Here is a 15,424-nt window from a genome sequence, read left to right as displayed (position 1 = left end):
GCCGGGCTCGGCAGGAGCCTAGTGCGGGCGACCGATGTCGGGCGCCGCGGTCAAGGACTTCAAGTCCGTCCTCCTGATGGGGAGCGAGGGGCGTTCAGGGAGCCAACTGCCGCTCGGCACCGAGCAGAATCTGACTTGGGAGGCCCTGCGCTTCCCTAGCTCCACGGAGTTCCAGGACAGTCCAGATGACCCGGGAGAGTGTGGTATAAAGAAGATTCAAATGTAGGGGAGGGAAATATGGCTTCCCTCTACCTTCCTAAGTTCTTCAGCTGGACCACAAATTAAATTGTTATAAGACAGATTAACAGGAGAAAAACTGTTTTAATTATGTACCCATGCACTGGAGGACCACAAAAGTGGGAGACTGAAAGAAGGGCCAGGCAATAGGGGCGTGGGCCTTTTGGGGCGTGGTGCAGACGTTATGGAAGGGTGAGGGGGGAAATGTATGGTGAATAAAGGTTGCTTTGTTATCCCGATGAGGCCCTCGGGCGATAAAAGTTGCCTCCAAGCAGCTCTCTTCCTGATACAGAAACATTTACTACAGAAAATTTCCTTTATAGGTGTAAATTTCTCTTTACAACAGGAAGAGTCGAAAAATAATAAGAACAAAAGGGAAAAAAGCAGAGTCATACTTTATTTTAGGCAGTTGAGGGGTAGCTGAATAAGTTATCCTGTGTTGTTTGATTCTGTTACTTATAGCTCAGTCATCAATATGCCGGAGTAGCATGTTTGAGGATGGTGTATTCTTGTCGTTTGCAGTCATTTATCAGGGTGGCTTTTCCTAAATTCTAACACAAACCTGGGGTGGAAAGTTCAGTCAGCAACTCTTTCAGTTCTTGTCCGTGATTCTATAGTTAGCTGCCTAAAACAGCCTTTTCTGAGTGTGGCATTCACTCAATTATTCAAGAATTCGTTTCTGTTTTAGGCACTCCTAGTTACCTATGCTAAGTAGGTGTTAAATTAAGTACAGCCTAAAGCTGCCTCCTTGAATATTTTAAGTTTAGCCTAAAAGTTTCTCTATACTTAGTGAACTGTAACCTTAGTGGATGTGTAAACAGACTGTAACCTACTGTTACAAGTACCTGAGTCTCATACAGTCACAGCAGCTGATTTTCAGGCCGTCACAGGCGGTCAACCTTTGAAACCCTGTTCAAATAAGGCAGACGCCAGGCTGTATGGAATCCAGCTATTTCTCTACCTCACTTTGCTTTTCTGTACATCACTTTCCTTTTCCTGTGCATAAATGTTATCCCACCAGGTGCCAGCCTCAGAGTTGCTCTGGACCTATTCTGGTTCTGGGGGTGCCCGTTTTGAAAACAGTTTTTTGCTCAAGTAAAGTTTAATTTGTCTACTTTTTTAAAAACATAATTCGTATAAGGAAAGATCCTCAAAGAGTTAAAATCCTTTATAATTGACCTTCTAGGAGGTTTGATGTGAGATAAATTCCTATGTTGGGACCTGGCCTGCTCTTTTTCCAGCGTGGCCCGCTCTGAACTTTCCCCTTAGCAGGGCAGGGGTTGCAGGATAGAGACTCTGCATTGTGCGCATCCACGCTACAGGGCAGTCCTGACCCTTTCAAGTCACTATGTGGCGCTCGTGGTCTCCCAGGGAAGTCAGGTGTTCAAAGGTCTTCCCCTAGCATAAGCACCAGAATGCCTGGCCCTGCCCAGCCCTCAATGTATTTAGCTATAGGATGCTAGAGGATGGTTAATTCCACTTATTTGTAGCTGAGAGAGCTTTTTCACAGATGAGAGAGATTATAACCTACTTTTACAGATGAAAAAATGGAGGAACAGTGGTTAAGTCATGTGATCAAGCATACAGTGACCAGCTAACCAGCAAATCTAGAGCTGAACTCAGGTGTCTGATTGACTGGTGGGATTTTTCCAGTTTCTGAGATTTAAAACTGAATGAGCTGTTGAGAGATTTGCTTTGGCTAGCTCAGAATCTTGTTTGAACTTTAAATTGTATTTATACCAGAGTAATATGTAGTTTTAAAATTCAAATAGTACTAAAAATGCTACCAAAAAATAGCAATAGGCTGCCCGACTCCTCAGTAACCACTCATATTCCTTGTGTCCCTCTTCCCCCTCCCAAACCAGGCTTCTCTGTGTAAACTTTTAGGTTTTACTTCTGGGATTTAACTGTATATTTATTTTTAATTTTTTACTTTTATTTTTATTTTTGAGACAGAGTCTCGCTCTGTCGCCCAGGCTGGAGTGCAGTGGTGCAGTCTTGGCTCACTGCAACCTCCACTTCTTGGAGTCAAGTGATTCTCCTGCCTCAGGTTCCCAAGTACCTGGGACTACAGGCGCATATCACATGCCCAGCTAATTTTTGTATTTTTAGTAGAGATGGAGATTCACTGTGTTAGCCAGGATAGTCTCGATCTCTTGACATAGTGATCTGCCCACCTCAGCCTCCCAAAGTGCTGGGATTACAGGCATGAGCCACTGCGCCCACCAACTGTATATTCCTAAATTGCATATTTATACTGTTTACATCAATTCAACATCTTAGACATACCATTAACTTCTTGTCATAGTAAGAATTTAGTTCTTTACCTACCCTTCTTGTTTATAATCTTCCAGTATAGATCTATCATAGCAGTTTTTGCTAAACAAATGCTTAGTATTAACATTATTATAACTAGGCTGGGCTCTGTGGCTCATGCCTGTAATCCCACCACCTTGGGAGGTAGAGGTGGGAAGATTGCTTGAGGCCAGAAGTTCTAGACCAGCCTGGGCAACATTTATAGACCTTATCTCTGCAAAAAAGAAAAGAAAATAAATTAACCAGGTGTGGTGGTACATGCCTGTGGTTCCAGCTACTTGGGAGGCTGAAGTGGGAAGATCTGCTTGAGCCTGGGGGGTTGAGGCTGCAGTGAGCCCTGGTTGCGCCACTGCATTCCAGCCTGGGCGACAGAGTGATAGATATCCTGTCTCAAAAGCAAAAGCAAACAAAAAATACAATAATATAACTATGAATTATTACTCACTTTTGAGCCAAGTAGTGTTCTCTGATTTATTTTGCTTTCTATACTATTGTTAACTTTTAAGTAGTAAGAGTCTGTTTTTCACTTGCTTAATTTTCTACTGCTGTTTTTCCCCCAACGTCTCCAAAATCTGAGTACCATAAAGGTGAAAAGTTATCTTTCCTTACCTGTCATAGGAGTCACAGCGGATACTCCTGTAACAAAAGATAGGTCAACAAGAGAAAAGCATAACAAATGTATTTAATCACAGTTTTATGTGGCATGGGAACGTTGAGAAAGGAAGCCCCAGAGACCCAGAGGAAACTATTTTTATGCTTAGTTTGGATGAAGAATGTATAGCAGTATAGAAATATAATTGGACAAAAAAGGGTATAATACAGTGGTAATAGGGAAAAGCCCAGCAAGGCCTGTCTATTCAGATTTTTCAGGCCTCTGTATACGATTACTTCCTCCCAGGTATGGGGCAGGACCCTTTCTGGAACGAGGGGTCCTGATCTATCAAACAAGGTAGGTCAGCTAATATTTTTATGGCCAGCTCCGATGCAGAAAGGCAAGGAAATGTTAGGGTAATATTTGTAGGAGCTCATTATTATTGTTTTAAATATTAAAAAAAAAAGTTCCACTGAGATTTTATCCTTTTAAAAAAATATATTAAAGTTATTTGTAGGTCTTCTGGCTTGCTTTGTGGGAGACTTGTTCTAGTTTTTATGGCCCACTTACGGAAAAGACGAATTCTGGCCTCTCTAACTGCTTTGGGGAAGAAAGAAGGGCAGGAGACAGGAGGGCAAGAGAAGGTCAGAGAGCAACTTTCTTCTGAGGCCTTCTCTAATCTCATTTAGTTCAAAGTATTCAGCATGCCAAAGCACCATACTTTGGGGTATCATTTTCTGAGCCCCAGTAGTACTTTTTCCACATATAACTACATACCAGGTAATTAATCAGTTCATTTTTTACCTAGACTCTTCATTCTGTTGTCCTTCAGTACAATAGTTACTTTTTAGACCTGGTCCAGCAGTGGTCCTAGAGCATCCTTTCCCACTCTCCTATCTTGCATCTCATTCCTGGATTCCATGTCTTCCTCTTTATATGTTTACTCTCACATTTTACCAAAGCCAATTCTGCAACTTCCTATGAAAGAGTGCATTGGAGGTAAATCTTTTGATACCTTGCATATCTGAAGATGTCTTTATTCTATCCTAAAACTTGGTACATAATTTGACTAGGTATAAAATTATAGGTCAAAAATGATTTGGGGGCTGGGCGTGGTGGCTCTCACCTGTAATCCCAACACTTTGGGAGGCCAAGGAAGGAGGATCATTTGAAGCCAAGACTTCAAGACCAGCCTGGGCAATAATGTGAGACCCTGTCTCTACAGAAAATTTAAAAATTAGCCAGGCACAATGATATGGACCTGTAGTCCCAGCTACTCAGGAGGCTGAGGCAAGAGGAAAATAGTAACAACAATTTTCACTCAGTTTTGGCGATAGTACATCACTATCTTTTAGCTTCCAAAACTGCTAAGGAGTTTGATGCCATTTTGACTCCCTTTCTTTTATGTTACCTATTCAAGTTCACCTCACCCTTAAACGTTAAGAAACTATTTATTGTCGCCATCCTGAAGTTTCATGATGTCAGTCTTTTCCAATTCACTTTTCTTTTTAACTTTTATTTTAGGTTCAGGGGTACCTGTGTAGGTTTATTATATTTATTTCATCACCCAGGTACTAAGCCTAGTACCCAATAGTTATTTTTTCTGATGCTCACCCTCTACCCTCAAGTAGGCCCCAGTGTGTGTTGTTCCCCAGTGCAGTTGACCCTTTTTTTCTTGACATGTCATAAATGCATTAACCACATACATAAATTTCTGTCTTATTTCCTCTCCTCAATTTTGTTTTTTCCTTCTGTTGATTTTCTGTTGCTCTGTCTCTTCTGTTTGTATTTTCATTGTACTTTGTAGATGTATGTTTTTTCTACTAAACATATTTTTTATTTCTAAATCAAAAAGCTTTTTCTCATTCTGCAAGTTGTTTTTTATAGCATCCTGTTCTTGTTTCATAAGTGAAATATCTTCACTCATCTATGAGGATACTCACTCGTTTATCTTTTTTGTTGTCTTTTGTTCCCTACATTGCCTCTATTTCTTGTTTGCCTTTTCTTTTGATTTCTGTCTTCCATTTAGTAATTTTTTTTCTTTCTGTACTGTCTGAGTATCCTTGAATCTCAACCATATTTTGTTTTGTTTTGTGTTTTTTAGAGACAAGGTCTCGTTCTGTCACCCAGGCTGGAGCACAATGGCATGATCATAACTCACTGCAGCCTCGACTTCCTGGGCTCAAGTTATCCCCCCTGAATCAGCCTGCAGAGTAGCTGGGACTGCAGGTGCACACCAGGACACCTAACTAGTTTTTTTACACTTTTTTTTAGAGATGGAATCTTACTATGTTGCCCAGGCTGGTCTCGAACTCCTGGCTTCAATGAATCCTCTCACTTCAGCCTCCCAAAGTGCTGGGATTACAGACATGAGCCACTGCTCTGGCCTCAACTCATTTAAGAGTAGGTGCTATACAGCTGTTGTCAAGGGCAGCTGTGTGGGGGAGAGAAAAAAGAGAGAAGGTGTTGTTTGTTGATCAAATAGCTTCATGATAGAGCGCTCATGCTGCAGGGTACCCTTTTTATCAAGAGACTTCCATATGTCAGTAGTTGGAGATTTTTTTCTGGGGCTAAGTTCCTCTAGAGAAGGGTCTTGAGTCCTCTGCCTGGGGGCCAGGGATCTCTGCCTGGCTGCCAGTGTTGCTGAGTTGAGGAGGCTAACCCTGCAGGCTCCTTCAAGTGTTGGGCAGGCAGCCTCCTGGCTGTAGGAAGGAAGCTGCATCTTCTGAAAACTGTTACTGCCTCCACCCCAAGAAGTCCATTGCGGTTTCCACTTTCCCAAATTTGTTGAAAACTTCCTCTGATGTTGCCTCCTTTTGGGATATCTTTATGGCCTTTTTATTTTTTCATTGTCATTTTTAAAGCGTGTGGGGAAGGAGACAGATAAGCATGTTGGTCAGTTGGCCATGTTAAATGGGAAGCCCCACAGTGCTGTTTTATAAATTGAATTCAAATCTTTTCATCCCTGATGTGATGGAGTCTTTGAGTCTCCACCACAGTTTTCCCTCAGTGACCCTGCCTGCCAGGCCCCTGAGGGCATCAGAGACTTCCACCTGCTCCAACACTCTCTGTCACTCAGTAGCTCCTGGGCTGCCAGGCATAACAGAGTGGACCTTCTGGGTGTATGTGGCAGTTTCACTTCTGCCACACAGTCCCTTGGATGCAGCTGCAGGAACAGCTGTGTGGAATGGAGTACACTTGCATTAGGGACTCTTCTCAAAGAAAACCCATCTCAACAGTCAACAGAAAGAGTAATTTGAAACACTTAACAAAAGATTTCTTACTCTACACACATTTGAGAAGACGGCGTGTCTCCCCTCAGATATAACTAGTCTTCTTCCTACTCAGAGAAAGTTAGTACAGTGTGAATGACTAAGTAAGGCTTTTCAGATGGCACAAAATAATGCACCTCGATCAACTTTTTTCTTTTTATCTTAAGAATTAACTGCAGCTGGACACAGTGGCTCATGTATACAATCCCAGTACTTTGGGAAGCCAAGACGGGAGGATTGCTTGAACCCAGGAGCTCGAGGCTGCAGTGAGCTGTGATCGCGCCACTGCACTCCAGCTTGGGTGACAGTGACTGCAGAGATAAATGCGTACCTCTTAACTGTCACACTGTAGAACCTAAACTGCACATAAACATACTTCAGTTTTCTAATCTGTATTTAGTAGTTAAATACAACTTTGAGAAATATCTTTTTGAGTATACCACATTAATTAATTGTTCAGCCCTAGGAAACAGCATGAACCACCCTTCTTTAAACTTGTGAAAACACTTGTAAAATGGACCCTGGGAATGCCATTGCTGATAATATTTCCAAATGTGCAATTGCATCACACTCATTTTCATCTTGACAAGAGTTACTTTTTTTTTCAGAATTTGAATCTCAGTTTGATTGGCCATATATTTTTTGCATAATGCTTGTGGCTCAAAAGGATTCATTTACTGGATTTTTGGATTTATAGACTTTACTGTCAAGCTCCTTCTAGTCTCTATGCATAAGGTGTAGCATTAATGCTTCTAATGAATGGCTACAGATAAACTATATCATCTTCACAAGTTGTGCAGATTTCCATGGTTTGTGCTCTGTTAGGCCTATGTCATGCCACAGGTTTTTGTTAGAAATATTTTAAGCATCTACTTTGGGAAAGCACTGTACCACACTTAAAAAGCTAATCGTGTTAATACACAGTTGTTTACTATTTAATCTTCAGGGAACAGATCCGGGATTAGTAGTATTTCTCATTCATTGTCCATCAAGTTACTTTCTCCTACATCTTATAGAAGGGGAGAATGAATTTTTTTTTTTTTTTTTTTAAAAGACAGAGTCTCACTCTGTCTGCCAGGCTGGAGTGCAATGGTGTGATCTCAGCTCACTGCAACTTCTGCCTCCCAGGTTCTTCTGCCTCAGCTTCCTGAGTAGCTGTGATTACAGGCGCCTGCCACCACACTCAGCTAATTTTTGTATTTTTAGTAGAGACAGGGTTCCACCATGTTGGCCAGGCTGGTCTCGAAATCCTGACCTCAAGAGATCTGCCTGCCTCGGTCTCCCAAAGTGCTGGGATTACAGGCGCGAGCCACCATGCCCGACCCAATGAAAATTATTTCACTTTTCCCTTAGTCTATTCTTGACTCCCTTTTCCAATACTCATTGTCTTCTAAAGGGTCCCTTAAACTATGCATAAGACAAGAGTCCGAATGAAGAAAACATTAAATCATTAAGTGTTTCTGTATGTTGCAGTTATTCTGAAGTATTAAAATGAGAGAGCCAGGTGTCATGGTGCCATGGTACACGACTGTAGTCCCAGCTACTCAGGAGGCTGAGGTGGGAGGATTGCTTGAGGTCAGGGGTTTGAGACCAGCCTAGGCAACACAACAAGACCCTGTCTCGGAAAAAAAAAAAGTACTTCCCTAAAGGTTTAAAGGGTCAAGGGACAGACCTGAGCTAAAAATATTTGCAGATTACTCTTCTGGGAGGAGGTACAAATCGCTTTAGGAGCCCGAGAGTTGCTCTTTGAGTGCACAAACAACTCGCCTTCAGAATTTCCTTCCCATCTCGCTGCCTGTCCCATCTGGAGACTTGCATGCTCAGCATTCTGGGTCTCCTCTGGGTTCAGTCCCTGGATGGAAATAAGGAAGGCCTGGCCAGTCTCAGATGGCAGGTGCCACTGAGCACAGGGAGGAGAAGCGTTCCGCTCTTCTCAGGTGATTGCTTGTCTGCAAATCAGCAATAAAAGCTTATTGTTGCTAAAATCTCTGATTAAAAATCCTACAGCCCCTTTTTTGCAGTAACTTGATGTGTTATGTTTACATTAACATGGTTGATGGTTTTGTTTTTTGTTTTCCAGTTATGAAAAACCTCCTCCTGGGCTTATCAAGGTTAGTGTGAAGTTTGTACTCTTGGTTATTCCACTAGACATACTTGTAGACTTAGTAACTTGTTATGAAAAATGATTGCATGATATTTAAATCTCCTTTTACCAAAAGCCTATTTCTTTCCTGCAGATGACTGAGGGGTCATAATTTTTAGTTTTGTCACAAGGCACTGCCTTTGTAGAAATTTCATCAGCCATGTTTCCCTTCCCCAAAGAACCAGTGCAGGCCCACGTGGATTCCTTGGTCTTGCCCCTCTTCTCTCTTGCTGGGGACGGCATCTCTACGCTCCTTTTCCTTGTCGGCCTCACCCAGCTCAGCCCCTTGGTCCATCCTGTGCCAGTTTCTTGAGCTCAGCAGCTCAGAGAGGAGTAAACTCTGAGGAGACCCGACAGCTCATCCAGTCCCGCTCCCCGGTGCAGGCATCCCTCCTGCAGCTCCCTGGCCACAGCACCAGGGTGTGTGCGCACGAGGGAGACTTAGAGTGGCAGGCCACAGCAAAGAAAACTTGCTGTTTCATAACTCTCAATGAAGAAATATTTTTTAAAAACATTAGTCTATTGTAAATTTAATATTCATAGAAACTTGAAAAAAATCCAAGTTTAAAAACACATTAATTGTAAATGCAGTTATTGAGTGGCAAAAATGCACATCAGAGATACAGCATGCATGTGACTATAAAATATGACAGGGCCTTCAGGGTATAATAAGCTTTAACAGGCCATTTCTATTATTCCAGGAAGTCTGGTTTACTTTAATTCTACATTTTGAGGTAGTGAAACTTTTTTGTTTTTAATCTGAAATCTAATTTGGAGCTCACCACTCATTGCTATATAAGGACAGATTTTTCTGCTTCACCAGTAACTTTTCTCTAAGAACAGCTACATTGTTTTTGGTATAATTATTTTGGTACATTTGTTTCTTGTTTTTTCAATCAGGTGTAACTTGTCTTTTTTTCTAGTTTTGAGGGGTAACTAAGATATTGTTGGCACCAGAAGTCCAGGAAAAAGCCAGGCGAGGGTGGCTCCAAGGGGAGCAGGAGAGAATCCAGCACTGTCTTGCCATGCTGTTTATACCTGTTCCCTTTTTTAGGAAGATGAGACTAAGCCAGAAGATTGCATACCAGATGTACCAGGCAATGAACACGCCAGGGAATTTCTGGCTCATGCACCAACTAAAGGACTTTGGATGCCACTGGGGAAAGAAGTCAAAGTGATGCAGTGTGAGTGTGGGAGAGTTTCCCTAATCCATGCAACTTACACGCCGCAAAGGGTGTTTACTTCTTTTATTTAACTTGTTCTCATCACAACCCTCTTATAGCCAAGGCATGTTCTCCATCTTCTAGATGAGGAAGCATCCACCCCACCCCCTAACCCCATGCCATGTGAAGACAAAGAAAGAGGTCTGTCATCTTAAGCCAGGAAGAAAGCTCTCACCACAAACCCACCTTGCTGGGACCCTGATCTCAGATTTCCAACCTACAGAATGAATGAGAAAACCAGTTTCTTCTGTTGTTTAGGCCACTCAGTGTATGGCATTTTGTTATGTCAGCCCGAGCTGACTAAGACACTATCTTTCTGCAAGTTCCCTTAGCCTCTCTCCTATGCTGGATCACCCATTTTCCTGTGTCTTGAGTCTTCTTTATTATTATATTCTCTCCTTATGGTATAACAAATCCTATGGCAGTTACCTTCAAAATGGATTTATAGGAGATAAAAATGTCAAGACCTTTACTTCTCTGGAATTGTCTTTGACAGATTTTTAACTTTACCAGGATATTGAATTCTAATTTAAAAATCAGTTTCCTTAAGAATTTTGATAGGAATGCTTCATTGCCTCATCATTTGTTAAGAGCACAGATAACATGCCTCAGAATTCATTATCTATCAGTTTTTCTTCTTTGGGTGGATTATATTTTCCCAGAGAAGGCTCCCACGTGGAGGGAAAGCCATGCTATGAGTGTTCTGGGAGCCGAGTGGAAGGAGTCTGGAAATGGGTCCATCTGCTTTTCATTCATTCGTGTGACCCTTTGTGGCACTGTAGCAGCTTCCTTCAGACCTACCTGATGTCTCCCTGTTCTCCCTGGTCAGAGACCCTCTGTTTTACCTCTTCCAGACATTAAACAACCTTCTACCAGGGTCAGGGAAACAGGGTCTCAATCTGTCACCCGGGCTGGAGTACAGTGGTGCGATCACAGCTTTCTGCAGCCTCAGCCTCCCAGAATTAGGTGATCTCACCTCAGCCTCCGAGATAGCTGGGACTACAGGTGTGCGCCACCAGGCTCAGCTAATTTTTTTGTATTTTTGTAGAGATAGGGTTTCACCATGTTGCCTAAGCTAGTCTCGAAGTCCTGGCCTCAAGCAATCTGCTCGCCACTGCCTCCCAAAGTGCTAGGATTACAGGTATGAGCCACTGTGCCCAGTCAACGTTAATATTCTAAGAGAACTTGTGATTTTGTTTACTTATAATAAGTGAGAGCTTTGAACAGACTCAACCTGAGAAAGAAGCTTTTATAGTGTCTAAAATAGTAAATGAGAAGCAGAGATACTTTATGAAAATATTTACTCTGAAAAATATACTGAGACACACTTTAAAAAAAATGTACCTTTTGGGCCGGGCGTGGTTGGTCACGCCTGTAATCCCAGCACTTTGGGAGGCCGAGGTGGGCGGATCACCTGAGGTCAGGAGTTCAAGACCAGCCTGGGCAACATGACAAAACCCCGTCTCTACTAAAAATACAAAAATTAGCCAGGTGTGGTGGTGCGCACCTGAAATCCCAGCTACCCAGGAGGCTAAGACAGAAGAATATCTTGAACCCAGGAGGCAGAGGTTGCAGTGAGCCGAGATCACGCCACTGGACTCCAGCCTGAGTGACAGAGCAGGACTCTATCTCAAAAAAAAAAAAAAACTTACCTTTTGAAGTAATTTTCCATTGGATTGCTTCATAAATACTTGGTGATATAGATTATTATTCCTAAAGGTATAAGACTCAAGAATGCTTGGGAAAGCAATTCGTTTACCTCTGTTTCTGGGATCTTACATGGCTTGTCCATAATTATATTTTGTTTTAGAGTTGGAGTTTAATGAAGAAAAACTTGAATATATTCTGCTGATTCTTTATCTTGAGTAGGTGAAACTGTGTTATCTTACAGAAATAATTCTTTTTGTTTTTAGGTTGGCGTTGCAAACGGTATGGTCACCGAACGGGCGACAAAGAATGCCCTTTCTTTATCAAAGGCAACCAAAAGTTAGAGCAGTTCAGAGTGGTAAGTAAAGTCCCAGAGTGTCAATTTACATTTATCAGAAATAGTGAAAATCAGTGAAGCAGAAAGTCACCAGTGAACTGAACGTTCACATAAAATACATTCCCAGAAGCCCTTTGACCAAAGTGTGTGATGCTAACTACATGCTTATTAAATTACATTTGTATGACAAATTAGCTCTTCAACAAAAAAAGGAATTCTTATTAAAGTGGTCTTTGCTTATAACTTGGAAGAGTGATTGTTTTTTTCCTGAAACAGACATTGTTATCTATTCAACCCCCCTTTTTAAAATTTACTATGTAAAAAGTCATGTTTCATAACTAAAATCAGGGATTTAATTTCCCAGTCTTTAAAGAGTACATGTCTTTAAATTGTAAGATTAAAGTGTCCGTATATTTTTTCTTCAGATGACAGTTATTTCCTATATTTTTCTTTTGTTTGGTTTTGAGGTGGCAGTGTTACAGCTCTGTGACTGCTCCTGCAGAGCAGGGCTACCCCAAAGAGAGTGTGCTGAGAGTAGCCATTTCCTGTATTTTTCTAATTGGAAAATCCTTTTTTTAGCCTAAATGAGTTTTCAGTGATGTGACCTAGAACATGTTGAACATGCAGCTACATCAAACAGAAAAAAAAAAAAAAAAAAGCTGGTTTTCATAACATAGGCATTTTATTGTATTTAACTTGTGGTCCATGAAGCCTAACCAAATCTTAACCTTCTCTGATGCTTAAGGCACATGAAGATCCCATGTATGACATCATACGAGACAATAAACGACATGAAAAGGACGTAAGGTGAGGTCATCCTGATGATAACAATATCCTCTTAAAGTTTTAAAATTATATAAAGTTGGAGAAAACCACTCTAGTGTTAGAGGAATGGTGCAGTAAACATGGTACTTCAATTGTGAAAATATGTGGAGTGCAGGAGTCATGGCTGAAAAGGCCAGTGTTGGGAATGAGCCGGCCAGCCTTCTCCTTGGGTTAGCTTAAAGCCATGGGCTTGGTCCAGCTCTCTGGCCACTGCAGTTGATGTTGGCAACCCATGTTGTGCTGTCTACTTGTACAGTACAATTGATACTTTCATATGATTCAGATTATCTTCTCCAAAGTCTTTAGGGATCTGAGCTTTTGTTAAAAATTATACTTAGGCCAGGCTCAGTGGCTCACACCTGTAATCCTAACACTTTGGGAGGTCAAGGCCAGCGGATCACTGAAGTCTAGGCGTTTGAGACCAGCCTGGACCATATGGCAAAAACCCCATCTTTGCAAAAAAATTTAAAAATAAAAATTAGCCAGGTATGGCAGCATGCACCTGTAGTTCCAGCCACTCAGGAGGATGAGGTGGGAGGATCTACTTGACCCCAGGAGGTTGAGGCTGCAGTGAGCCATGATTGTACCACTGCACTCCAGCCTAGGTGACAGAGGAAGACCCTATCTCTAAAAAAAAAAAAAGAAAATTAGACATGATTAGAGAAAGGTGGAAAAAATTGGAGGGTTTTTTCAAATTGGTGGCATGATAACTGTTAAAGATGTAGATTAAGAAATTGAGCAGTAGGGGAATGGTTTAGTAAAGTATGCGTCTGTTAGAAATTACAATTGTAAGGACTGTGGAGACAGGAAAAATGTCTAGGACAATAAAAATACAAAATGGCTTGTACATTGGTTACAGTCACGTAAAGTAGGCACTCAGTGGAGAAGAATGGAGAAAACAGGTAAAAAGAAAAATACTGTGTTTGTGACATGGTTATTCATCTTCCTCCTATACTGCTTTTGAATGACATATTTATCTAAGAAACTGTATAAGTTAAAGCTAAAACTCACTGTTCTTTGATCAATTTTGAATGTTTAGGATACAGCAGTTAAAACAGTTACTGGAGGATTCTACCTCAGATGAAGATGGGAGCAGCTCCAGTTCCTCTGAAGGTAAAGAGAAACACAAGAAAAAGAAGAAGAAAGAAAAGCATAAGAAAAGGAAAAAAGAAAAGAAAAAGAAGAAAAAACGGAAGCACAAATCTTCCAAGTCAAATGAGAGTTCTGACTCAGAGTGACAAGGATGTGACTTGTTCAACGTTCTCTTCTCACACACTGACCAAGGAACAGAGGAAGATGCAGTCAGAGAAAGTAGCAGGATAGAGATGCAGAGACAGGAGGATACGTGGGTCACAGCAGTGAGCTCCCACCTGCCTTCCAGTGAAGATGTGACTCCAGGAGAGGGAGTGTCTCCTTCCAGGTGCTAGCTCTGGACAGCCGCTGATTTTAGGTAGGAAAAGTTTCTTTGGTGTTGTCCTCCCTGCTGGTCACATGAGTTTATGATTCCTTTGAAATGTCTCCCACAGGGTGGCAGGACTGGGGGAGTCTCAGAGGTGTGTCTTCCATGCCCTCCCACAGCTTGTGCCCTCCACAGTGTGGACTCAGGTCCCATAGATATCAGGCTGGAGTCTTCTCTGTTGTTAAGAATAATAAAAGCTCATTATTTATTTTTTAAATGGAATATATTTATTTATTAATAATATATAAGTATAAATAATACATAATACAAATTTTAAAAGTACATAAAATTTAATCATGAAAACTCTTCTTTCTTCCTTTCTACTCCACTTACTTTCCCCAATGTCTACCAGTGGTACTAGTTTCTTGTGAATATTTTATATATCACAAGCAAGTACAGGGCTTTTCTTACACAAATGCTATCCACATGCACTCACATGTAGTTGCATTTTAAACTTGGAAGTATGAACCTTGCAGTGGTCAGTAGCTGAGGAGGGTTGGATCCAGGACCAACTCCCTCAATCCCTCATAGATACCAAAATCTGTGGATGCCCAAGTCCCTTACATTAAATGGCGTGCTATTTGCCTATTGCCTACATACATCTTCCCATATACTGTAATTCATCTGTAGATTACTTATAACACCTAATACAATGTAAACAGTTGTTATAATGTATTATTTAGGGAATAATGGCAAGAGAGAGTCTGTGCATGTTCCATAGAGACAGAACCACCCATTTATTTTTTTGAAGATTTTCTATCTGTAGTTTGATGAATTCACAAATGTAGAACTTGCTGATAGGGTGGGCCCACTGTTTTTATATATCGAGTATATTTGGCTTTACTGCCGTATCAGAATTGTACATTTATATTTACCTGACATGATTTGTTGATTGGGGGCTAAGGAGTTCTTAAAACAATGAAAAACCTTGTATGGCTGCATTCTACTTCACTTGCTTTCTACTACCAAAGTCCCACAATTTTCACAGAGTGACTAAGAAAAAGTTTAGGAATATACAGGGATTTCCATACTGGGTCAGGTACCCACATCCCAAAATCTCTCTCCCTTTCTTTCTCTTCCTGTTGCCTGACCACAGCCCACCTGTGCCCTTGTAGCTGAGACTAGGCCACAGTAGAAGCATCTCAGGAGACCAGGGTGTGTCAATCTATTGTTTGCTGAGCCAAAGTGAAGCTGGATCTTGCTCATAGGCAAGTGTGTTCCTCTGTGGCGAACACTGGACTCTTGATGCTTTAGGCACTCAGTCAGGGTCCCAGAAACTCACTCCCATTTTTTGCTACTTTTCCTGGGGTTTGGATTCCCTCCTTTTTAAGGAGCAGCCAAGCCAGGCCCAGACTGACCCTTCTCCAGCTCTC

The 15,424-nt window shown here is 41.5% G+C and overlaps 1 protein-coding gene across 1 annotated transcript; it reads left to right on the top strand.

Moving 5' to 3' along the window:
* Nucleotides 1–8,493: 8,493 nt before the first annotated feature.
* LOC105529244 (retinitis pigmentosa 9 protein-like) lies at nucleotides 8,494–14,268 on the top strand. Its single transcript, XM_011966346.1, has 6 exons — nucleotides 8,494–8,528; nucleotides 9,615–9,744; nucleotides 11,697–11,788; nucleotides 12,513–12,574; nucleotides 13,632–13,711; nucleotides 13,782–14,268. Exons 2-6 carry the CDS (start codon nucleotides 9,711–9,713, stop codon nucleotides 13,913–13,915), a joined length of 402 nt encoding a protein of 133 aa, XP_011821736.1. The 5' UTR covers nucleotides 8,494–8,528; nucleotides 9,615–9,710; the 3' UTR covers nucleotides 13,916–14,268.
* Nucleotides 14,269–15,424: the final 1,156 nt, after the last annotated feature.

The sequence above is a fragment of the Mandrillus leucophaeus genome, unplaced genomic scaffold (genome assembly GCF_000951045.1).
Source record: "Mandrillus leucophaeus isolate KB7577 unplaced genomic scaffold, Mleu.le_1.0 Scaffold757, whole genome shotgun sequence".
NCBI classification, from domain to species: Eukaryota; Metazoa; Chordata; class Mammalia; order Primates; family Cercopithecidae; genus Mandrillus; species Mandrillus leucophaeus.
Note: the sequence above shows the minus strand (reverse complement) of the source record. Positions and strands in the feature narration are given on the sequence as shown.